Below are 25,987 nucleotides of genomic sequence, written 5' to 3' on the forward strand. Positions count from 1 at the left end.
TTAATTATTTCATTTCCCTGTACACTTTGGTTCTTTAATCCACTGTGTGCCTGGTCGCTAGGCATAAGATTGTTAGAATCAGGGGCGCCTGGGTGGCTCAGCCGATAAGCGTCTGCCTTCATCTGTGGTCATGATCCCAGAGTCCTCCAATCGAGCCCCGCATCGGGCTCCCTGCTGCAGGAAGCCGGCTTCTCCCTCTCACACTCCCCTTGCTTGAGTTCCCTCTCTCGCTGTCTCTGTCGTGTAAATAAATAAATAAATAAAATCTTAAAAAAAATTATTAGAATCATGGAATATGGGAGTAAAAGTGAGTCTCCGCAGAAACTTCTAGATTTCCAGGCCATCAGAGGAGAGGAAATTCCTGATGCCACGGTAAGGTGTAGTTATTTGCGGAGTTCTTGGCGGTGGCGGGGCGGCGGGGGTGGTGGTGGTGGTGGTGCGTTTGTAGCTGCGGCGCTACAGCAGACTTTACGGTGGAGGGAGGTAGTGGGGGGGTCCTACGGGCAACAGCCGGGGCAGCCCCGGAGCTAGTGCCGGTGTCGGATCATGTGACTTTCAACATGGCGGCGGCCTGGGCTCATTCCAGGAAGGGGTGGAGCGTGAGCTCACAGGCTCCGATAGAGGTTGAAGTGGGGATTGTGCTCGCAGTTACCGAAGGCTTACCATGGAGGCGAACGGGTTAGGGTGAGTTCTCTGCACCACTGTGTATGGCCCGCGTGGCTTCTGACCTGAGTCTTCCAATTTAGGAATCTGTCCCTATACCCCACTTTCCCGACCTTGGAGAGCTCCCAACCCGACTCCTGTCGCTGGAATCCCTAATTCTCCACCCATGGATTCCAGAGACTTTCATTTAGGGAATAGCTCCACGATTTTCTAATTCTCAATTAGGATACGTATTTTGGGACTGTCTTCTCTGTTTTCTCGATCACTGTCTGGGAATCTACCAGCTTCCGAACCAGCTAATTGGTAGCCCTTTTCCTAAGATTTTCTGGTCCAAAGACGCGATCAGTCCTTCATGGGCTTTTACTCTGCCCTTCCCCCAGTTTCTCCAGTGGGGCTTTGAGCTTGGGGAAATTGGGGCTGTGTGGAAGATAGAGGCCCCAGCGCGGGCCCTTCTAGTCTTGTGCACCATCTGATAGGCAAAGAAGAGGTGAAACGGGCGGGGAGCCACAGCTTAGGAACTGGCTGGAGAAGGCAGATAGTGGTGTTGGAGTGAATCCGCCTTAAGAACCCGGACCTTCCTCAACCCCTGGTTTAGCTTACTGACACCTACCCCCACTCCCTCCTGATCTCCAGATCCCAGGGCTTTCCAGAGCTAAAGAATGACACGTTCCTGCGAGCAGCCTGGGGAGAAGACACAGACTACACTCCCGTTTGGTGCATGCGGCAGGCAGGCCGCTACTTACCAGGTCAGGGTCAGGGCCCAGGAATAGAAGTGAAACTCTGGAGGGTGAAGATTTTGAGGGGCAAGGGAGGGATCCAGAGGTTCCTCAAGGTTGAGCCCTTCTTTCCTTCTTCCACCTGCAGAGTTTAGGGAAACTCGGGCTGCCCAGGACTTTTTCAGTACCTGTCGCTCCCCAGAGGCCTGCTGTGAATTGACTTTGCAGGTGAGGCCTCCACAAAAAAGGGAGGGATTTATATCCTCAGCTTGCCTCCTGGTAACCTGTCTTCTATTCCCTACAGCCACTGCGACGCTTCCCTCTGGATGCTGCCATCATCTTCTCCGACATCCTTGTTGTACCCCAGGTACCCACTCAAACCTGATGGCTAAGGAGGGGTAAAGATAGTCAAAGCTCAAGATAAGCACGTATCTTCACTGGACAGAGGGAAAAACTTGGACTGAAAGAGTTGGAGTTTGGCCAAGTTTCATTTTCCTCTTCCTCCTTGGCATGGGCTGAACAGAGCCTTTCCTCCTAGAATTATAGGTTGGGAATCCAGATATTTTCTTCCCCTGCAGGCACTGGGCATGGAGGTGACTATGGTGCCTGGCAAAGGGCCCAGCTTCCCAGAACCATTAAGAGAAGAGCGGGACTTAGAACGTCTCCGGGATCCAGCAACAGTGGCCTCTGAGCTGGGCTATGTGTTCCAGGCCATCACCCTCACCCGACAACGGCTGGCTGGGCGTGTGCCGCTGATTGGCTTTGCTGGTGCCCCGGTAATGTGGAACAGGGCAGGAACTTGGGCATGGGGAAATCACTCTGGCGGGTCTGGTGTAGACAGGGGAAGTAAGTATCAATCTGGCTTCTACACCTGTGACATTCTCTTTGTATCATTTTGCAGTGGACTCTGATGACATACATGATTGAGGGTGGCAGCTCAAGCACCATGGCTCAGGCCAAGCGTTGGCTTTACCAGAAACCACAGGCTAGTCACCAGCTGCTTCGCATCCTCACTGATGCTCTGGTCCCATATCTGGTGGGACAAGTGGCTGCTGGTGCCCAGGTGGGTCCTGAGGGAGAGAAATGGGCTGGGGTCTAGAAGGATGAGAAGCAAGAGAGTTCCCACACCTGAGAGGGTAGGTGTTTTAATGGCAGGCAGGAAAGAAGCTTGGCCTACAGTGATCTGACTGGAGCACCTACGTCCACCTTGTCGTTGACATTGGCAATGCTATATGTGTTCAAAGACCAAAGCTAGCACTGGGATCTGGAGAAGGCAAAACCTTTTGAATGGAACTGGCTTTATAGGCTTAGGCAGTATGAGGGTCTCAAGTCACTAGGGAAAAATTGAGACACGTTCTGTATGTGGGGCGTGGGATACTTCGTGTGTTATGTATTTCTCTTTACCATCCCCTCTCCCCTCAACTGTAGGCATTGCAGCTCTTTGAATCTCATGCAGGGCATCTTGGCCCACAGCTCTTCAGTAAGTTTGCACTGCCTTACATCCGTGATGTGGCCAAGCGGGTGAAGGCCAAGCTGCAGGAGGCAGGCCTGGCACCAGTGCCCATGGTAAGGATGGGGATGGAGGAAGTGAAGGTGGGCCTGTGAAACTTTCAGGGTATGTCCTGTAGGGGCTGAAGTGACCACTGGAGGGCAGCAGAGGTGCAACCAAGATAAGATAGTGGGCGTAGGAAGGCCCTTTGTAGCCTCAGAGATCTGTCCTTTCCCTCAGATCATCTTTGCTAAAGATGGACATTTTGCTCTGGAAGAGCTGGCCCAAGCTGGCTACGAGGTGGTTGGGCTTGACTGGACAGTGGCCCCAGAGAAAGCCTGGTGAGTGATAAAGGGTGAGGTGGAGAGGGTGCAGCTGCCATATGTGCAGTCACCAGAACATGGCATTGACTTTGCTTTCAGGGAACGCGTAGGGAAGACCGTGACCTTGCAGGGCAACCTGGACCCCTGTGCTCTGTACGCATCTGAGGTAACCAGGGTTCCTATGTGTGTGTGTGTTTGTATACTCCCATGGTTGTAGATATGGTTGTATTACTGTGTGTGTGTCTTTTTTTGTATGTTTGTCGCTCTATACATATCATGTAAGCTCCAGGAAAGCAGGAATTTCTTTTTATAGTTGTCTGGCCCGTACTAAGCATCCAGTAGACTTTTTTGAATTAATGACTGAAGGAATAACATGGTAGAAGCATGCGTACATGTTGTATGTGTCACAATTATGTATAGGGAATATGAGGGCTTGCTGGCCCTCCTGTAGCCAATGCCCTGTTGGTCCTCCAGGAGGAGATCGGACGGCTGGTGCAGCAGATGCTGGATGACTTTGGGCCACAGCGCTACATTGCCAACTTGGGCCATGGACTTTACCCTGACATGGACCCAGAACATGTGGGGGCCTTTGTGGATGCTGTGCATAGACACTCACGTCTGCTTCGACAGAACTGAGCATACACCTTTTCCCTCAGCTACCACCAACAAAGATGATTGATTGTTCCCAGGAGAATAAAAGTTCCAGAGTTGGAGTCTAACATATGGTTTCATTTGTGGAAGATCTTTACCCTTATCCTCAGTTCCTTCTTGGCCTCTGCTTCTTCCCTGGGGCCCCTTTCTGCATCTTCTCCTTTTAAATCATAGGAGCTCAGATATCAGTGAATATGTACTGTATGTACTCAATGTCAGGGCCCTCAGTACCATCTTGCTCTCAGCTCTCCGAGCCTGAGGGCTATATGGGGTTGGGTAAAGCTTCCTAGGAGCTGAAGCTATGACATTTGCAGATAAATGGGGTCCCCACAGCATACAAGGCCAAATTGACAGGGCTTTCTGTCTGGGGATGGAAGGGAGTGTAGATCAGAGAGGGGCACAGAAATTGCTAGAATATTTTAGAGAGGCCTGTTGAGAAAGATGGAATCAAGGTGAGCAGGGAGAAGCTGAGAGGACTTCAGCTTTGACACCAAAAGATGGGGGAGGACATAAAGATTCAGGGCTAGGATGCTTAGGAGTAGACACTTAGACTTGCATCTTTGAGGCGAGAAGGCCTCTGAAGCCAAAAGGCCCTATGGCACTCAGGGTTGCTCTGCGTTCTTTTCTGAGCATACCCTGTAATTTTCTCAGGACCTTGGTGTTTCTGCCCATCACAGTGGTACGTACTTCCTGGGACAAGGTCTGTGGTGCCTGTGAGCTCTGGAGAGGGGTTTGGTGTGGCAGGAAATCATTTGTCATTCCGCATCTCCTTAGAACACTAGGGACCCACTGCACTAGAGGCCCAACGAATTCCCTGTCCCAGCCTGGGGCAATGCAGAAGACAGAGCAGGGCCCCATTTATTGAGAGAACACAATTCTGATTTTGGAAAAATGGTATTTTCTGTGATCCATGATTTATTCATAGAAAAGCACTGTGAGTTCACACACTTCCTAAAAAACGGCAATCGTGATACAGAAATGGGAGTGGCTTTTTTTTTTTTTTTAAACCAACCTACTGGGCTGAGAGGTAGTAGGGCCCATGGCTGGATAGTAAGACTTAAGTAGCCACAAACAGCAAAAACAACTTACTGGTTAGTGTGGAGGGGAAAAGAAAAGTGACAGTTTGTCAAAGAAAGGAACATAAAGCAGACAGAGAGGTCCTTAGTTCACACTCTAGCTATACCATCCCTTCCCTATCACACCCCACCCCCTACTTCGGAACTAAAACATGAAACAGTAAACACCAAGACACTGGCATCCAGATGACTCTTCTGAAAGCCCATGATACCTCCTAAAAAATTCCAGGCTGAGCACAGAGGTCAGGAAGGTAGCAGGAACATGATACACTGTGGAGGTCAGCTAGGGCTAAGACAGGCATTGCCTACTAAGGGTAGAAACTACTCAGAAAGGGGAAGGCCAAATGCATTCCAGCCCCAGCCCCCAAAACAGTGACCAGTGGGCAGGCAGAGGAAGCTTGAGGTAGAAAGGCAAGGGAAGAAAGCAAGTACAGGGCAAGAAGAGAACCGGAGCTGAAGGAGTCACTCTTAGGGTAGTGGGAGACACGTGCTTAGGAGCTTGCTGAGAAAACGGCGAATAAGGGAGGCAAAGAGATGGGGAATGTGTTTAGCTAGTGGGAGAGATGAAGAGGATTGGGGAAGAGAGATCTGGCAAAAAGAGAAGGGACACATTCATGCTGATTCTCAAACATAAATTCACAGACATACTTATGTCAAAATTTACACAGTTACATATATAAAGACAGAACAAAGGAGAGCAAGCATACAAACACGCAAACATATTTCTACACATGCATCCATGGGTGCCCCCCCACTAAACATGCATTGACAGACAGGCACACACACACACAGGTATGTATTCTTACATGTTCACAAATGTGTATACTCACATACAAACCCACAGTCCAGTACACAGACAAGTACTCACACAGACACAGACCTGACTTAGCCACACATAAATATATGTGCAAGACAGGTATGCACATATATATCTATGCACACAGACACATGTACTTAGCCATAAAGATACATACACACACATACATAATTAGAGATAAAACCAGACACTCGCTAACACAAAGGTGACCAGAGTAGATGAATATTATGAGCTCAGTGGCCTCCCAGACCTTTACCCTTCCCCTGCACTTATTTCTCAGGAGCCCAGCAGGCTCCTAGAGAGGCTGTGTGTGGCAGGAACAAGAGCTTCACTGTCCTTGTGGCTTTATGAGGCAAGAGTCTAAGTCCAGTCCTGGCCCTGCCCCTCTCCCACCACCGGGCTATATAGATGCCCTGTGTCTGCAGGCTGGGGTTTCTGCATAGACTAGACCTGGGATTTATTCTAACTGGCCATTGTACTCCCCACCAACCCCACTCTTCCACTGCAAACGGTATATATTCTGCAAGGGAAACCTGAGAAATGGTTGTGTCTCCTCAGAAAACAAGCCTAACTTCCCACCCATAGCTACTTCAAGTACCCATCAAATTAGAACCAGAATTATAAATAGTTACAACTTTACAATGTAATTGGCAACACATATACTATAGTATTTACAGTACCATAAATGCTTCTGTTTCTCTGGTTAAGCAATCCCTGAGACGGAACAGTGTTCTGTGTTTGCCAAGGGAGAGCGGGCCAATGCCCAGGACACGCAGGATATAGGGGCGTGAGGTGGCATGTTGTGGGGTTTCTGATCAATCTGCAGGGCCCAGCTCCTTCAGGAACAGTGGCCTGTAGTGGGAACCTTGCCAAGGAAGGCATATTGGCTAGAGTTGGACTCTCCCATGCTTGGCCCTGTGGTGCTTTGGCTTCAGCCACAGGCGCTCAGAGTCCTCTCAGGGTGGACAAATGTTTCAGTATCCTTGGCCTGACCTGTGGTACCTGGGAGCCCAGGCTGCCCCCGCAGTGAGCTGTCCGCTTTCTCAGCCAAAGCGCTCTCTCACCAGCAGCATCAGCTTCTTCTTGCCTTTGTAGATTTGCTTAAGGTTGTCGATGAATTGGGCAAACTGCAGGTGGCCATCCTGGGGCAGCAGAAAGGTCTCCCGAGCCTTGCTCAGGAACTCAATGAACTCTCCGTAGTGACGAGGGCTGATGTGTGTCAGGCGGGAGTGTGTCGTGTTGATGTAGGCATTGATGGTGGCATCCAGCAACTGGCGCAGTGGAGCTTTGTCGGTGGACATGAGCTTCCCAGAGCTGCGGCGGCCTGGGATGCCAGCCAGGCCCGGTGCCGTCACTGTACAGCGCCGCAAGATGTCTGAAAGCACTGTGGCACAGTGCACACTCTTCACCACCAGCGGGATGAGGGCTGCCAGCTCATTCTTGCCCAGAGAGTGGCTGAGAGCACACGCCCAGAGCACATCGTTGATGGCTGGATGAGTATCCTGGTTGTAGGCCAGGTTGAGATGGCTCATGGCCAGCGAGGCCAACTTGAAGGCACGTAGCGGGTAGCCACGGAGCTCCATGTAGCGGGCAATGGTGAACAGTTGTGAATGAGTCATGCCACCCGTGGCAGCATCAATGGCGATCTGGTAGGCTGCCTCAAAGGCGATGTGGTCTTTCTCACAGAGTGTAAGGGCTGACAGGGCACAGCTCTGTGGATCCTTCATGGCACACTGTAGGGCCAGTGTGCGAGCACAGCTAGCCAGCTCCTCCCGCTGTGGATAGTCAAGACTGAGGCGCAGGACAGTGGTGTGGGATACAGCTGTGGCAGCCACAATGCTAGTTGCCTCGGTGGGGGTGAAGAGTGTGTACCAGCTCTGCAAAATGCTCACCAGGGCCCGCACACCTGTCAGGGAGAGCCTGAGCTCAGCCATGGCCATCTGGGTCCTGATCCAGGTCTGCCCAGATTACCACTTGGGGTCAGAACTTGGCCTGCAGAGATGAGTTCTCCCTTCTCCCTCGGCAGCCTTGAGATGATCTGAGGCAAACCAGGGAGCAGCCCGGATGGCCAGACCCTGTTTGGGGTCTCTTCCCATCCCTTTCTTCCCCAACTCAGAGAGTTGAAGATTCTGCAGGTGCTCTTAGCCCCTCACAAGGATGGAGCAGCAAAGCCTGTGGTTTACCTGCCCCAAGGCAGGGGTCACAGATCTGCCTTGGGGTTCTAGCTGAAGTGGGGCCTCTACAGGTAGAGTCTCATGCTGGGACTCCGGGTTCTAGAGGGTCCCGAGACTCCCAAGTTGTCTGGGGTTTTTCAGAAGCATAGGCAGGGACTGGGACCAAACCACTGGGCCAACTACCTCCCAAGGGTGCACTTGTATACTAGTGGCTGAAAATTCAGTCTCTCAAATGTGTCCCCGATCGGAGGGTCAGAGTGCTGCTGACATCAGGGTATGGTCCAAGCAGTGAGGGCAGAGCTTGGGCTAGCTAAATAAAGGCCATCTTTCCTATTAGCAACCCCCATCCTTTCCCAGACCATCAGTAATAGGAATATGAGAGCTCTAAGGATGCACTGTCTTGTTCCAAGAGTAGGGCCTAGGAACTCCTTTCCCCAGGGGATTAGAGGGAAGTGGGAGACTCACCCACTTCTGTAGCACATGTCACCAGCCACCGCACCATCTCCCGGCGCCTCCAGTTAAGAGTTGATAAGGTCATCCTCATCACCTGGGCAAAAAAGAGGCATTTCCACTTGGCTGAGTATAACTGTTAGGACTTGTACATCCTCACATCCCCTTGCCATCCATTTATGCACCAAGTATTTATTGGTGCTTTAAACAGCCATCTCCGATAAGTACAGCCAGGTTTGTTTAATTTCTGCCCACCCCTCCCACCAATCAGATAGAAGGTTTCTCTGATGACCTGTAATAAAGTCCTTATTATCACACCTTATTATTGACTTGACTTGGAGGGATGGGGAGGGGGTGGGGAGAAAATGGGGACCCTATGGAGCCTAAAGCTACACTGATTCTGGCCTTAACTTCAAAATGGAGCTCAATTTAGAGAGTCCTTACCTAGAAGCCTAGGCTGGAAGTTGTGTTCTGGGGACACATAAAGTACCGGGCTTGGCTGGTTCATGCCCAGTAGCCTAAAGCAGGGATGACCCACTTCTCCATACCTGTAACCCCAGCTCCAAAGCCACGTTGAGCAGGGTGCTGTCAGTACTACTGTCTGTGGGAGTGGCAATCTTGAATGCATCTTGGGCCAGTTTGAAGATGAGGGAGGAAGAATGGATGTGCTTCTGTATTGCTTCCAGAATTGTTCGGAGCCTCAGAGTGTCCCCTGTAGGTGCAGAGAGAAGGGGCAGTGACAGGTCTTCTTTAAAGCCTCCCTGAACAGTCCATTGATCACATAGATACTGGCTGAACTGGCTGCTCTCAGTTCACTGAATACTTCTGAATGCTACCATCCCTTTTGGGTAGCCAAGCTCTGTCTCCAGTAAACACCCTGGAGACTGCTTCCTTCACCGGGCACCCACATGAATTCACTTTTCTCCACCTGTTCCTCTGCCTCTACCCTTCACCTTCTTCCCCGTGACTCCTCAAGTCCCAGAAATAATTTTTATGAACACCCGACTTTTGAGAGCTACTTATACAGGACATAGGAAGCCACATTATCAAAAAAGTATGCTAATCCCATTGTTTCCTTCTCACTGCAGCTCCCTGCAGCAAAAAAAGGAGCTGGGCCACCACTTCCTATTTAGCAGGCAAGGATTCTATACAAAGTAGAGTGCCCAGAGTTAACATACCACTGGAAGGGCATGTATACCCTATGAGTGAAGGTCACTGTATGAAGGCAGTATGTATATGAAAGATTGGTGTGTTCTATGAAGGAATAAAAAGTAGAGACAGAATGAAAATAGGTCTTGTTTGACAAAGAGGTGCGGTGGTAAGAGCATATAGGCTTTGGAATGAAATGCATTGGGAAGTGAACCTAGTTCAGTTTCTTCATCCATAAACAATAACCTTTAGAGTTGTTGTGACAATTATAAACAACTTGTATATAGTTAATATTCTATGATCCTACTTTTGTAAAAAAAGGGTAAGTAGCAATGTGTGTGTATAGTGTGTGTGTGTGCATGTACATGATTAGAAAATCTCCAGGANTGTTGTGACAATTATAAACAACTTGTATATAGTTAATATTCTATGATCCTACTTTTGTAAAAAAGGGTAAGTAGCAATGTGTGTGTATAGTGTGTGTGTGTGCATGTACATGATTAGAAAATCTCCAGGAATATTTCTACCAATGTCTCAGTAGTAGTTTTGTTTCGATGTCAGAATTATGGGAGAGATTACCTTTTTTCTGTCATCTTTAAAAACAGTTTTTAAAATTAATACACTTCATGTTATTTTTTTATTTTTATGTTTTAACATATTTATTTATTGGTGGGGAGGAGCAGAGGGAGAGGGACCGAGAGTCTCAAGTCGACTCTGCACTGAGTGTGGAGCCCGACACGGGGCCCGATCCCACGACCCTGAGATCACAACCTGAGCTGAAACCGAGAGCTGGACACTCAACTGCCTGCAGCACTCAGGCACCCCAGACTTCATGTTTTTAGAGCAGTTTTAGGTTTACAGAAAATTGAGCAGATAGTACAGAGAGTTCTTGTATACCCCTGTTCGCACTTCCAGTTTCCCCTATTATTAAGGTCTTACATTAGTGTGGTACATTCACTGAACCAACATCGATATATTATTATTAACTGAAGACCACAGTTTACATCAGGGTTCACCGTGTTATACAGTTCTATGGGTTTTGACAAAGGCGTGGTATCATGGACCCATCATGACTGTACAGCATAGATTCATTGGTTTAAAAATCTCCTGTGTTCCACCTCTGCATGTCTCTCCTCATTGCCTCTGAGAATACTGACCTTTTTATTGTCTCTGTAATTTTGCCTTTTCCACAATATCATACACTTGGAATCACAGTATGTAACCTTTCAGACTGGCTTCCTTCACCAAACAATACACATTTAAGTTTCCTTCCTGTTTTTTTAACATCTTGATAGCTCATTTCTTTTTACTGGTAAATAATATTGTATGAGATGTACCACAGTTTTTTAAAAATTCAATTTAATTGACATATACTGTACTATTAGTTTCAGAGGTAGAGGTTAGTGATTCATCAGTCGCATACAACACCCGGTGCTCATTAGTTCAAGTGCCCTCCACAGTTTGTTTATCCACTCTCCTTTTGAAGGACATCTTGGCTGCTTCCAGTCTTTGGCAATTACAAATATAGCGTTTTGTGTGTGAGTTTTTGTGTGAACATAAGTTTTCAACTCATTTGGTAAAATACTAGGAGCATGATTGCTGGATCAGATGGGAAGACTCTGTTTAGCTTTGTAAAAAAACTGCCAAACTGTCTTCTTCCAAAGCGGCTGCACCGTTTGCATTCCCACAAGCAATGAGAGTTCCTGTTGCTCCACATCCATATCGATATCAATATTTTGGACTTGAGCCATTCTAATAGGTATGTAGTGGTATCTCCTTTTTGTTTTGATTATCATTTTCCTAATGACATATGATGCCGAGCATCTTTTCATATGTTTGTTTGCCATCTCTATATCTTCTTTTGTGGGCATCTATTTGGGTCTTTTGCCCATTTTTAAAATTCAGTTGTTTGTTTTCTTACTTCTGGGTTTTAAGGGTTATGTGTGTGTTTGGGTTATGTTCTTTATCAGATAAGGGTTTTACAGATATTGTCTCCCAGTCTGTGGCTTGTCTTTTCGGTTTCTTAAGAGTGTTTCTCGCAAAGCAGAATTTCTCCATTTTAATGAAGTCCTACTTACCAATTTTTTCTTTAATGGATTGGTTTTGGTATTGTATTTAAAAAGTCATTGCCAAACCCAAGGTTACCTAGATTTTCACCTATGTTATCTTCTAGAAGATTTATAGTTTTATATTTTACCTTTACGCCTTTGAGCGATTTTAATTTTTATGAAAGGCGAAAGATAAGGTCAATGTCTGTATGTTTTTTTGTGCATGTGGAGGCCCAGTTTTTCCAGTACCATTTGTTGAAAAGACTATTTTTGCTCCTTTGTTAAAGATCAGTTTACTATATTTGTGTGAGTTTATTTCTGAGCTGTCTGCTCTGTTCCATTCATCTTGTTGTCTATTCTTTTGCCAATTCCATACTGTCTTGATTACTGTACTTTATAGTAAGTTTGAGGTTGGGTAGTGTTAGTTCTCCAGCTTTGTTCTTCTTCAACACTGTGTTGGCTATTCTAGGTCTTTAGCTTTCCATAATAAACTGTAGAGTTCTTCAATATCCACTAAATGACTTGCTGAGATTTTGGTTGAGATTGTATTGAAGCTATAGATCAAGTGGGAAGAACTAACATAATAACAATATTGAGTTACTGTCCTATCTACAGACATGGAATATCTATTTTTTAGGTCTTCTTAGATTTCTTTCATCAAAGTTTTACAGTTTTCCTCATACAGATCTTATACATATTTTGTTAGATTTACTAATTACTTTTGTGGGGTTTGCTAATGTAAATATATTGTTTTTAATTTCAAATTTCAATTGCTTGTGGCTGGCATATAGAGAGGCAATTGACATATAGAATATAAACAAAAGCCAATTGCCTTCCTATATACATATATATATTTTCCCTACATACATATATATAAAGATTTTTTTTTTTTAAAACTTAAGCATAGTTGACATACAATGTTACATTAGTTTCAGGCATACAACATAGTGATTCAACTCTGTAGGTGATGCTATGCTCATCACAAGTGTAGTGACCATCTGTCACCATACAATGCTATTAGAATACCAGTGACTATATTCCCTATGCTGTACCTTTCACCCTGTGATGTGTTCATTCTGTAACTGGAAGCCCGTACCTTCCACTCTCCTTTACCCATTTCACCCATCCCCTTGCTCCCCTCCCCTTTGGCAACCACCAGTTTGTTTTCTGTATTTATGGGCCTGTTTCTGCTTTTTGTTTATTCATTTGTTTTTTAGATTCCACATATAAGTGAAATCATATGGTAGATTTTTGTTTATACAGATTTTAAATTTTGCATAAAATCTTTAATTCTTAAGGTCAGTAATCTATAGGCCACAAACTAGGATGTTTTATGGTGGTAGGTTCAAAGTATGTGCAATATGTGGGAATACTTTAAAAAAATCTGCATTTAGAAAACAGTGATTTTTATATATTAACCTCGTATCCTGCAACCTTGTTAGAGTCACTTATTCCAATTGTTTTGTTGTTGTTGTTGATTCTTTGGGATTTTCTACATAGACAATCATCTCATTTGCCAACAAAGGCAGTTTCATTTCTTCTTTCCTAATCTATACACCTTTTATTTCTTTCCTGTCTTACTGCATTAGCTAGGACTTCCAGTATGATGCTGAATGGGAATGGGTGAGAGGGAACATTCTTATCTTATTCCTGATTTTTAGGAGAAAGTATCTAGTTTCTCTCCACTAAGTATGATGATAGCTATAGGTTCTTTGTAGATATTCTTTATAAAGTTGAGTTGGTCCTCTTCTATTCCTGGTTGCTGAGTTGTTGTTGTTATCATGAATATGTGTTGGATTTTGTCAAATATTTTTCTTGCATATATTGTGACTATCATCTATCTATCTATCTATCTATCTATCTATCTATCTATCTATCTATCATCTTTCTTCTTTAGTCTGTTGATGGATGGGTTACGTTAATTGGTTTTCAAGTGCTGAACCAGCCTGCCTTGCATATCTGGAATAAATCCCACTTTGTCATGGTTTATAATTTTTTCTTATACTTTGTTGGATTCAATTTGCTATTATTTTGTTGAGTTAAAGTCATTCATGAGCGATATTGGTATGCAGTTTTCCTTTCTTGTATTGTCTTTATCTGGTTTTGGGTATTAGAGTAATGCTGGCCTCAGAAGATGAAGTAGGAGGTGTTCTAGAACAGATTTTAAAGAATTTGTACCATTTATTCCTTCAGTATTTGATATAATTCACCAGTGAAATCATCTAGGCCAAGTGCTTTCTGTCTGAAAGATTACTGATGCAATTTCTTTAACAGAAATATGCCTATTCAGATTATTTATTTCTCCATATATAAGTTTTGGTAGATTGTGTTTTCCAAGGAATTGATCCATTTCATTATTGAAGATATCAAATTTGTGGAAATAAAGTTGTTCATAATTTCCCTTTATTATCCTTTTAATGTTTAGTATCACTTATGATATTAGTAATTTATGTCTTCTCTTTTCTTGGTTAGCCTGGCTAGAGGTTTATCAATGTTAATGATCTTTTCAAAGAAGCACCTTTTGCTTTCATTGAGTTTTCTGCATTTTTTCCCAATTTTCAATTTCATTGATTTTTTTTTCTCTAATTTTTATTATTTTTTTCTTCTACTCACTTTAGGTCTACTTGTTCTTCTTTCTTTAGTTTTCTAACATGGAAGCTTAGATTATTGATTTTATTTTCCCCCAGTTTTATTGCGATATAATTGACATATAACACTGTGTAAGTTTAAGGCATGCAGTGTGATTTGATATACATATTGCAAATGATTATCACAATAAGGTTAATTAACACATTCATCACCTCACATCATTACCTGTGTAATGTACGTGTGTGTGGTGAGGACATTTAAGATCTATTCTCTTAGCAGATTTCAAGTATACAACACAGTATTGTTAACTACAGTCACTATGCCATACATTAGATTCTAAGAACTTAATTATAACAGAACATCCGTACCCTTTGACCAACATCTTCCCATTTCTCCCATCACTCAGGCCCTGGCAACCACTAATCTACTCTCTGTTTCTATGAGTTTGGCATGTTTAGATTCCACATACAAGTGAGATCATGCCACATTTGTCTTTTTCTGATTTATATACATACAGTGAAAACTAAACACAATGCCCTCAAGATTCACCCATGTTGTTGTAAGCGGCTGGATTTTCTTTCTTTTTTATGGCTGAATGATATTCCTGTGTCTCTGTGTGTGTACACTATATCTATTTATCTATCATTGGACACTTAGGTTTTTTCCAAATCTTGGAAATGCAATAATGCTGCAATGCAATAAATATAGGGGTGCAGATAACTCTTTGAGATAGTGATTTCATTCCCTTTGGATATATACTCAGAAGTGGGATTGNATATCTATTTATCTATCATTGGACACTTAGGTTTTTTCCAAATCTTGGAAATGCAATAATGCTGCAATGCAATAAATATAGGGGTGCAGATAACTCTTTGAGATAGTGATTTCATTCCCTTTGGATATATACTCAGAAGTGGGATTGCTGGACCATATATGGTAGTTCTACTTAAATTTTTGAGGAAGTTCCATACTGTCTTCCAAACTAGCTGTACCCATTTGCATTTCTACCAACACTGCATTAGGGTTCATTTTTCTCCTTATCTTTGCCAGCACGAATCTCTTGTTTTTAAAATAATAACCATTCTAGCAGGTGTGGGTGGTAGAGCGATTTTAAATTTTCTTTTTTTCTAAAATATGCATTTAATGCTATAAATTCCCCTCCAAGCAGTTTTTGCTGCATCCCACATATTTTGATCATTTGTATTTTAACTTTCATTTAGTTCAAAATATTAAAAAATTTCTCAAGATTTCTTCTTGACCTATGTGCAATTTAGAAGTATGTTTAATCTCCATGTATTTTGGGATTTCCCAGTTATCTTTGTTATTGATTTCTAGTTTAATTCCACTGCAGTCTGAGAGCATACTTTGTATGATTTCTTTTAAATTATTTAGGTGTGTTTTATGGTCCAGAATGTGGTCTGTCTTGGTGAATGTTCCATGTGAGCTTGAGAAGAATGTGTATCTAATTGTTGTTGTTTGATGAAGTATTCTATAAATATTAATTGGATCCAGTTCTTTGATATTGCAGCTTAGTTCAAGTATATCCTTACTGATTTCTGCCTGGTGGATTTGTCAATTACTGATAGAAGAATGTTGAATTCTCCAACTATAATAGTGGATTTGTCTATTTTTCCTTGCTCTATCAGTTTTTGCTTCACATATTTTGGTGTTCTGTTGTTAAATGCATACTCATTAAGGATTATTATGTCTTCTGGGAGAACGGACCCCTTTTATCGCTAAAGAGTAACCCTCTTCATCCCTGTAATTTTCCATGTTTTGAAGTCTGTTTTGTCTGAAATCTATACAGGTACTTCAGCTTTCTTTTGATTTGTGTTAGCATGTTATATGTTTGTTTAAAGCCCTGGCCTCTGTGGGGTTTTTTGGTTTGTTTTTGTTTTTAATTTGAGAGAGCCTACAAGTGGGCAGAGGGGTAGAGGGAGAGGGAGAGAATTTCAAGCAGGCTTCATGCCAGCACAGAGCCTGATGCGGGGCTTGATCCCATGATCCTGAGATCCTGACCTGAGCTGGAATCAAGAGTCAGACACTTAACTGATGGAGCCACCCAGGCGCCCCTGGTCTCTGTTTTTAGTAGAAAATATTTGAAAGGTAAAGCATATAAGCTCAGTTATAGAAAAATTAAATATCTGCCTAAAGGTACTGAAATAAAAATCAAGCCCAGTGATGTTCAGTGTTTGTACTTAGGGTCTATTTGCTTGTTCTAGCATTCTTTATCAGTTCATTCCTTTATTTATCTATCTTATTTGTGGTAAACATATATAATAAAACTTGCTATTTTAACCATTTTTAAATGTACATTTGTGGTGCTAATCACATTCAAAATGTTGTGTAAATATTACCACTATTTGTAAAACTTTTTAATCACCCCAAACAGAAGCCTCTGGTAAAACTCTAATCTACTTTCTGTCCTTATTAGTTTGCCTGTTGTAGCTATTTCATGTAAATATGATCATACAATATTTATCATTTTGTTTCTGGATTATTTCACTTAGCATGGCTTCAAGGGTTTCCCCAGGTTGTAGCATGTTATCAGAATGTCATTTCTTTTCATGATTTAATATTCCATTGTATGTGTATATACCACATTTTATTTATCCATTCATATGTTGATAGACACGGGTTGTTTCCAACTTTTGCTATTATGAATAATGCTGCAATGAACACTGACGTATTAAGTATCTGTTTCAGTCCCTCTTTTCAATTCTTTTGGGTATATACCTAGAAGTGGAATAACTGGGTTATATGGTAATTCTATTTAAATTTTTCATGAACAGGAGTGCCTGGCTGGCTCAGTCAATGGAGCCTGTGACTTGCTCTTGGGGTCATAAGTTAGGGCCCCACATTGGGTGTAGAGCTTACATTAAAAAAAAAAAAGTAAAATTTTCAGAAACAATCAAACTATTTTCCACAACAGCTATACCACTTTACATTCGCTACTGGCAATGTACAATATTCCAATTTCTCCATATCCTCACCAACACTTTACTATTATTTTTTATAATAACCATCCTAATGGGTATGAGGTGGTATCACTGCGGTTTTGATTTGCATTTCCTTAATGACTAATGATGTTGAGTATCTTTTCATTTGCTTATTACTTATATATCTTCTTTGGAGAAATGCCTCTTCAAGTCATTTGCCCATTTTTAAATTAGGTTGTCCTTTTGTTGTTGAGTTGTAGTTCTTTATATATTTATATATTAAGCCTTATCAGATATATGATTTACAAATATTTTCTTCCATCCTGTAGGTTGTCTTTTTACTTTCTTGACAATATTCTTTAAAAGCTTTTAATTTTTTCTAAACATTTTACTTTTAAGTCACCTCTATGCACAATGTGGGGCTTGAACTTAAAACCCTGAGATCAAGAGTCATATGCTCCACCAATCAAGACAGCTGGCTAGGCACCCTCAAAAACTTTTAATTTTGATGAGGTCCAATTTAGTTTTTTCCTTTGCTGTTCATGCTTTGGTATCATATTTAAGAATCCACTGACAAGTCTGAGGTCATAAAGATTTATCCCTACATTTTCTTCTATGAAGTTTGTGGCTTTAGCTCTTATATTTAGGTCACTGATCCTTCCCTTTACTTTTACTCTATCTGGGTCTTTATATTTAAACCAGGTTTCTTGTAAACAACATATAGTTAGGCATTTGGGTTTTTTGTTTTTTAAATTCGCTCTGTCATTCTCTAATGAAGATTTTTATTTTAATTTTGAAGATTTTTATTTTAATTTTAAAGATCTATCCATTTGAGAGAGAGGGGTCGGGTAGGGGCAGAGAGAATGGGAAAGAACTCTCAAGCAGGGGGCTGGATCCCAGGACCCTGAGATCATGACCTGAGCTGAAATCAAGAGCTGGATGCTCAACTGACTGAGCCACCCAGGTGCTTCAGTCTCTATCTTTTAATTGGCATTTTAGACCATTAACATTTACAGTGATTAGTGATATAGCTGGATTAATATCTACTATATTTGTTAACTGTTTTCTATTCATTACACTTGTTCTTTGGGTTTTTTAATTTTTAATTTTTATTTATTTATTTTTAAAGATTTTATTTATTTATTTGACAGAGATAGAGACAGCCAGTGCGAGAGGAAACACAAGCAGGGGGCGTGGGAGAGGAAGAAGCAGGCTCCCAGCAGAGGAGCCTGATGTGGGGCTCGATCCCACAACGCCGGGATCACGCCCTGAGCCAAAGGCAGACGCTTAACCGCTGTGCCACCCAGGCGCCCCTCTTCGGGTTTTTTTAAATTTAAGTTCTTCCCTTTTTGGCCANATTTTTATTTATTTATTTTTAAAGATTTTATTTATTTATTTGACAGAGATAGAGACAGCCAGTGAGAGAGGAAACACAAGCAGGGGNGGGGGCGTGGGAGAGGAAGAAGCAGGCTCCCAGCAGAGGAGCCTGATGTGGGGCTCGATCCCACAACGCCGGGATCACGCCCTGAGCCAAAGGCAGACGCTTAACCGCTGTGCCACCCAGGCGCCCCTCTTCGGTTTTTTTTAAATTTAAGTTCTTCCCTTTTTGGCCATCTCTGGCTTACACTGAGCATTTTTGATGATTTAATTTTCTCTTCACTCTTATCAATTATACTTCTCTTAAAAATTATTTGTGTTTGCCCTAGAGATGCAGTATACATTTACAATGAAGCTACATTCATTTTCAAATAACTATAACACTTCATAAGGTGCCTTATAATAGTATTCTCATTTTTCCTTTCCTTCTGTAACATCATTGCTGTCATTCATTTCACTTATCTTTAAGCTATAATCACTCAATATATTGGTACTATATATTGCTATTATTATTTAAAAATTTTTTTAAAGATTTTATTTATTTATTTATAGAGAGGGAGGGGGGGGGAGAGAGAGAGAGAGAGAGAGAGAGAGAGAGAGAATATCTTACACAGGCTCCATGTCCAGCAAGGAGCTGGATGTGGGGCTTGGTCTCACAACTCCGAGATCATGACCTGAGCTGAAATCAAGAGTTAGATGCTTACTGACTGACTCACCCAGGCGCCCAAAAGATTTTATTTGTAAGTAATCTCTACACCCAACGTGGGGCTCAAACTTACACACCTGAGATCAAGAGTTACATGCTCTATTGACAGCCAGCCAGGCACCCTGCTATTATTATTTTAAACAAGCAGTTATCTCTTAGTTCAACTAAGAATTAAAAAAAGAAAAAACACCCAAATGTTTTACCTTAATTTATTTCTTCTCTAACACTCTTCCTTTCTTTATGTGGATCTGAGTTTCACATCTATATAATTTTATTTTTCTCTGAAGGACTTCTTGCAAAGCAGGTCTATTGGCAATAAATTCCCTCAGTTTTTGTCTGAGAAAATCTTTATTTCTCCTTTACTTTTGGAGGATAACTTATTTGGATACCAAATTCTAGGTTGGTTTTTTTTTTCTTTCAGCACTTTGCATATTTCACTTCCCTCTCTTCTTGTTTGCATGGTTTGTGAAGTGATGTAAATCTTATCCTTGTTTCTCTCTAGGTAAGGTGGTTTTGTTCTCTGACTTCTTTCAAGATTTCTCTGTTTTTAGGTTTCTGCAGTTTGAATATGATATGTTTAGGAGAAATTTTTTTGGTATTCATACTTCTTGGTCTTCTCTGAGCTTCCTGGATCTGTGTTCTGGTGTCTGTCACTAATTTTGGAAAATTCTGAGCCATTATTACTTCAAATATTTCTTCTGCTCCTTTCTTTCTTCTCCTGGTATTCCCATCATGTATATGTTAGATATCTTTTCCAGTTGTCCTACAGTTCTCAGATACTTTATTCTAGGTACCCCCATCCTACCATTCTTTTTCTCTCTTTGCATTTCAATTTTAGCAGTTTCTACTGACATTTATAATTTAAGAATCTGGAAATATTTACATGGTTCAATGTTGAAAAGATACAAAAGGTAAATAATTAAAAGTTCTTTTTCCCCCTCACCCCCACCCTCATTCACCCACTTCTAACCTATATGCAACCAATATTACAAGTTTTTGAATTACCTGCCAGGGTACTCTATGGATAATAAGGAAATACATTATCTAGTTCCTCTCCTTAAAAAAAAAAACAACCCACAAACAGTATCCTAGTATACAAAGATTTGCATGTTTTCCCCCCACATATCAACATATCTTGGAGATTCTTTCACATCAGTACATAAAGAGCTTCTTTTAAATGGCTACATAGTATTCCATTTATGGATGTACAGATTCACAACTCCTTATTCAAAACCCTTAGGTTTTGAATGTGGTTTGCAATTCAGAATTTTTTTTTTACAGAAATATAATTTATGCATACATTACACATAATCTTTGCAGTGGGCTTGGGGCAAGATCCCGTAACTAAACACCCTGTGAATGAATAAATATTCACACTAGTTGGGATGAAGAGCAAAATCAGTATTGTTATTTATCAATACAGCTGTAAACTGAGAAATGAAATGGTGTGATACAGACCATAAATACTTGGCATGCTTTATTTCTAAGAAAACATTCAATAAAACCTAAAACCAAACTATCTCTACATACACATGCAATAAATATTTGCTATATGTGATTTCTTGAGGATCTTGGACAAAAGGTTTCATCAGGTTTGCTATTATTGTCACCAAAGATTAGAATTAGATATTTAATGATGGGCCAGGAATGGGATCCTTTAATGATCAAGCAACGCTACAACAGATGACCGTTAAAGATATGCAGTTCTAGGGTAACGTATCTTATTAATATGGTTTTCTAGATAACCCGTCTCTTCAATTAAGTCATAACCGCTTCACTGATAAAGCATATTATTCAAGGCCAAGTAAATGCTCATACATTTCCCTTATATAACCTACGGAGATTTTTTCCCATCTCTTATATCTCACCATCGTCGTCACTACTAGTCTCATGCTTACTTGGGTTAACACCATTTTAGCAATTTTTCTATCTTGCAAGGAATGTACAATAGGTACATACTTTATTCAGTATTTTTTTGATATCAGATTGGTCTGCCTCAGTGCTTCCACAACCTTAGTGAACATAAAAGTCACCTTGAGAATTTGTTTAAATATAGATTCTTGGGCTACACCCACAGAAATTCTGATTCAGTGGGTCTGGGAATTAGAATTTCTAACAAGCTTCCAGGTGATGTTGATGCTGCTTGTCCACTGACTGCACTTTGAGTAGCAAGGTTCTGACTTATTCAGACTTCTAGTCAATAAAATTTTAGTGCAAGTGATAAAACTATATATCTTCTCATTAGTGACACAAAATCCTTCAAAGTCTTTATCTACAGGTTTACTTTCAAACACTATTGTAAGCCAAAGTCTCTGCCAAATATTCATCAATCATTCCAAATACCAGCAACTGTGTAAATGGCATCATTAAGGTAGGCCTGATAAGCTTCTGCAATAACTTTTTTAGGAAGTCTTGGAAGTTAACTGCTGCCAAGTAGAGTATGAAAATTAAAAATATATATATATTTGCTCTTCACTGGGAGTAAAATTTCTTGGTCATAAAAAGTTCAGGAGGGGTATGTGTGGAATGGTGGTGGTCCAGGAATGGTATAACTATATGGTTTTCTTCATTCCAGCTTGTGTGCAATGAGTTCATATCATTGGTACAGATTATTGAGTCAGTTAGAAAATATCTCTTCCATTACTTATGCTTTTTTGTTTACAGACTAACAAATTGTGAACAACTTTTGAAACATCTTAGATGGTGGCTTTTTCTAATTTTACCTGTCTGCTGTATTGACACATCCCAGAACTTTCATCCTATGCTTAGAGTCCTTAAAACCTCTTGCTCATTAATCATTGTTAATTTTTTTAAAAAAAGAATACAGGCCAGAACAGAGTTGTTACAGAACTGTGTACATGTTTGGTACTAAGGTTTCCATTAAAAATTATCTTAACAAATTTGTCAATATAATTTTTGTGTACTTTATGATAAGTAGAAGCTTCTTTATCATAGATCTACAGATATTTTATACCATGATGCTTCTTAAATTTCTGCAGCCAAGTCTGATATTTTACATTCACCTTAAATATGTTCAAGTCCTTCATGACATATCCTAGATTTTTTCATGACCAAAAACCAGTCAGGGGCATAGTCACACTGCTTCATTGTTGAATCTATGCAATCATGGTCATTTCAATATCTTCATTTTTTGCCCTCTGAAAAATATTCTGTTCTTCATTAGTTCTGGTCATTGCTGCTGTCCTGGTAAAACTTCAACACTCTATTTTTTTCAAGTCATATGTTGTGTTAATTCCCACACCCTATTTTTAGTAAGATGCCTCACAGACATACCTGATTAAGCTCCTACACTATATTTTCTGTGCTACTGAAAATGACAGATGCTTCCATTTCTTCTTATTCTCATCTTCAATTTTCTGGACATTTTTACAGGACAATTAAACTCAAATGGACAAAATGACAACAACACAAACAACAAGGGAACACATTACCAGTGAACAGCAAAGATGTATGTGACTAAGAGTGCTGAGGAACAACTAATGCCTAATATCAGCGGAGGTTAGGTTTTGCCATGAAACTTACAAAAAAAAGGTTTGGATTTTCAAAGCTTTTCAGATTTTGGAATTTCATGCAAGAGATTTTGGACATAATATATTTAATCAGTCTCCTATTGATGAATACTAAGAATGTTTCAAATATTTTACAATTACAAACGATGTTGGACTGAATAACCTAGTACAAACATCATTTCACATTTGGGTACAAATATATTTGTAAGATAAAATCCTGGAAATGAAATTGCTGGGTCAAAGGATATGTGCACTGTAATTTTCATAGATATGCCAAATTGCCCTCCACAAAGGATTACCAATCTATACTCCCACTCCACATCTTTGCAAACACAATGTTTTATCAAAATGTTTTCTTTTATTTTGAAATAATTTCAGACTTACAGAAATGTTTCAAGAATAGTACAGAGAGATCTTTTCTTACCCTGAAGCATTCAAAAGTAAGTATGTGACTTGATATCCCATCACTCCTGAATACTATAGTCTACACTTTTGGCAAACAAGGTAACTCTTCTGCATACCCACAATACAACCATCAAAATAAGGAAATCATACTGATATATTAATACCATCTACCACAGATCCTATTCAAGTTTCACCAATTGTTCCAATAATGTACTTTATAGCAAACAGATTTTATACAGGATCATATGTTGTATTTAATTTGTCCTATCTCTTTAGTCTTTGTCATTTCAGAAAAATTTCTCAGTCTTCCTTTGACATTCATGACCTTGACACTTTGCAGATTAAACTAGTTATTTTGTAAGTATGCCTTTCAATCTGGGTATGCCTGATGTTTCCTGAAGTCTTAACTGTGATCATTTGATTAAAGTGATGTCTGCCAAGTTTCTCTATTGTAAAGTTACACATTATCCTTTCGTGATTGACAAGTATTTTGTGGAAAGATACTTTGAGATAATGTAAATATCCTTCATCAAACGTTCACTCACTAGTTTTAGTGTCCATTGATGTTTCTAAGCTGAACTAAGTATTATATGGTTGCCAAATTGTATATAGTCTCTCTTTTTTCCCTACATGGTATATTCTCATTTCATCAGGCTTTCCACAATCATCAGTTGGCATTCCACTCTTCATTTATTTGCTCAAAACAGTATAAAACTCATGGATACCTATAATCAGTTGCCATCATTACTTAACTATACATTTATTTATAACTTTATTGAGATATAATTGACATACAATAATCAGCACATATTTTAAAATGTAAAATTTGATAAATTTTGAACATATGTATACCCCCAAGAAACTATCATCACAATCAAGATAATGAACGTATACATCACCCCCAAAGTTTCCTTGTGACCCTTGGTGATCCCTTCTTCCCTTCCAAAATAGCTTGCCCCAGCTCCCATTCCCAGGAGACTGCTGATCTTCTTTCTGTCACTATAGTGTGCGTTTTCCAGAATTTTATATAAATGGATAAAACAATATGCAGTTTTTCCTTTGGTCTGGCTTATTTCACTTAGCAATAATAATTATTTGGAGATTCATCCATGTTGTAGTGTGTATCAACAGTTCGTTTCTTTTCATTACTGAGTAGTATTCCACTGTATGGTTATATCACAGTTTGTTTATCCGTTTACCTACAGATGGATGTGTGGATTGTTTCCAGTTGTTGGTTATTAAAAACAAAGCTGCTTGCTATGAACATTCATGTTGAAGAATTTGTACAGATATATATTTTCCTTTCTTTTGGGTAATACCTAGGAGTGCAATGTCTGGATCGTATGTGTAAGTGTCCATTTAACTTTTTAAGAAATTATAAAATAGTTTCTCAAAGTGGTCTTGCCACTTATGTTCCTGCATGTATTATATGAAAGCTCCACTTGCTCCACAGCCTTGCCAGTCCTTGCTATAATTTTTTTTTTAATTTAGCCATTTTCTTACTGTGATTCTATTGCATTTCCCTAAGAACTAACAATATTGAACATTTTTCCATGTGCTTATTTTCCATCAGAATATCTTTTTTGGTGGAGTATCTCTTCATATCTTCGCTCATTTAAAAAATGTGTTGTTCATTTTCCTATTATTGAGTTTTGCGAATTCTTTACATATTCTGGATATAAGTCCTTTATGAGATATGTGATTTGCAAATATTTCTCCCAGTCTGTGGCTTGTCTTTTCAGTCTCAACAGACACTTTATAAAGCAGAACTTCTTAATTTGGTAAGTACAATTTATCAATTTTTTTCTTTTATGGATTGTACTTTTAATGTTGTATCTCCAAAATCTTTGCTTAACAAAAAATAAAAACAATTTTTCCAATGTTTTCTTCTAAAAGTTTTATAGTTTTAGCTTTTACATCTAGATCCTTGATCCATCATAATATAATTTTTGTATATGTTGTAACATTTGTTGAAAAGACCATCCTTTTCCTTAATGGAATTGGCTTTGCCCTTTATTGAAATAAACTGACCACATATATATGAGTCTACTTTGGGACTATTCTTTTTCATTGATTTGTTTGTCTGTCTTAACACCAATAATCCTATATTGAATACTATAGCTTTATAATAAGTCTTGAAATCAAGTAGTGTTAGTCTTACCACTTTTATTTTTCTCTTTTGCAAAGTTATTTTTGGCTACTGTAGGTCCTCTGCATTTTCATACAAATTTTATAATCAGATAATCAATATCTGTCCCAAAGGCTGTTGGGATTTTGACTGCAATTGCACTGAATCTATACATCAATTTGTAGTAAATCAACATTTAACAATATTGAGTCTTCTAATCCATAAGTGCAGTATGTCTTTCCATTTATTTAGGTCTTCTTTCATTTCTCTCAGCAGTATTTTATGATTTTCATTGTATAGGTTTTGAACGTATTTTCAAGTTTATTTTCAAGTATTTCATATTTTCTTTATATTATAATAGTAATTTTTAAAAATTTCAATTTCTGATTGTTCATTGCCAGTATATTGATTTCTATATATTGATCTTCTATCCTGCAACCTTGCTAAACTCATTATTAATTCTAATAGCTTCTTGTAGATTTCGTAGGATTTTTCTACATAGATAAGCATGTCAACTGAGAATACAGTTTTACATCTTCCCTTTTTTTTTAAAAAGATTTTATTTTTAAGTAATCTCTATACCCAATGTGGGCCTCAAACTCACAACCCTGAGATCAAGAATAGCATTCTCCTAACTGAGCCAGCCAGGCACCCTTGCTTCTTTCTTTCTAATCTGGATATCTTTTATTATTATTTTTTATTGTCTTATTGTATTGGATAGAACCACCAGTTTGATGTTGAATAAAGAGCTGAAGGC

At 40.2% G+C, this 25,987-nt stretch overlaps 2 protein-coding genes and 1 long non-coding RNA gene across 3 annotated transcripts in view; 2 read left to right on the plus strand and 1 right to left on the minus strand.

The window, feature by feature from the left end:
• The first annotated feature begins 553 nt into the window (after positions 1 to 553).
• UROD (uroporphyrinogen decarboxylase) lies at positions 554 to 3,910 on the plus strand. The gene is made up of 10 exons (XM_019799891.2): positions 554 to 684; positions 1,297 to 1,409; positions 1,528 to 1,607; positions 1,684 to 1,746; positions 1,958 to 2,155; positions 2,281 to 2,442; positions 2,808 to 2,945; positions 3,109 to 3,209; positions 3,291 to 3,357; positions 3,666 to 3,910. The coding sequence occupies exons 1-10, from the start codon at positions 665 to 667 to the stop codon at positions 3,825 to 3,827; spliced, it is 1,104 nt and encodes a 367-aa protein (XP_019655450.2). The 5' UTR covers positions 554 to 664; the 3' UTR covers positions 3,828 to 3,910.
• A 2,523-nt stretch (positions 3,911 to 6,433) lies between these two features.
• Positions 6,434 to 25,987, minus strand: part of ZSWIM5 (zinc finger SWIM-type containing 5) — a 198,608-nt gene continuing 179,054 nt past the window's right edge. Inside the window, exons 13-15 of the mRNA XM_034654840.1 lie at positions 8,908 to 9,071; positions 8,375 to 8,456; positions 6,434 to 7,641 (exon numbers count right to left, since the gene is read on the minus strand). Of these exons, the coding sequence (XP_034510731.1) occupies positions 6,779 to 7,641; positions 8,375 to 8,456; positions 8,908 to 9,071 (1,109 nt within the window). The 3' untranslated portion in view covers positions 6,434 to 6,778. The remainder of the gene's footprint in view (positions 7,642 to 8,374; positions 8,457 to 8,907; positions 9,072 to 25,987) is intronic.
• LOC117798966 lies at positions 10,956 to 25,516 on the plus strand. Its single transcript, XR_004622929.1, has 3 exons — positions 10,956 to 11,267; positions 22,561 to 23,459; positions 24,308 to 25,516. It is a non-coding gene; the product is annotated as an uncharacterized LOC117798966 (long non-coding RNA).

This window comes from Ailuropoda melanoleuca, chromosome 2 (genome assembly GCF_002007445.2).
Source record: "Ailuropoda melanoleuca isolate Jingjing chromosome 2, ASM200744v2, whole genome shotgun sequence".
NCBI classification, from domain to species: Eukaryota; Metazoa; Chordata; class Mammalia; order Carnivora; family Ursidae; genus Ailuropoda; species Ailuropoda melanoleuca.

Bases quoted from the DNA above. Each gene is read 5' to 3' on its own strand.
- UROD (XM_019799891.2), top strand. From the start codon at position 665: ATGGAGGCGAACGGGTTAGG. The intron at 1,410-1,527 runs GTCAGGGTCAGG...TTCCACCTGCAG, and splicing joins GGCAGGCCGCTACTTACCAG to AGTTTAGGGAAACTCGGGCT. The intron at 1,608-1,683 runs GTGAGGCCTCCA...TATTCCCTACAG, and splicing joins GCTGTGAATTGACTTTGCAG to CCACTGCGACGCTTCCCTCT.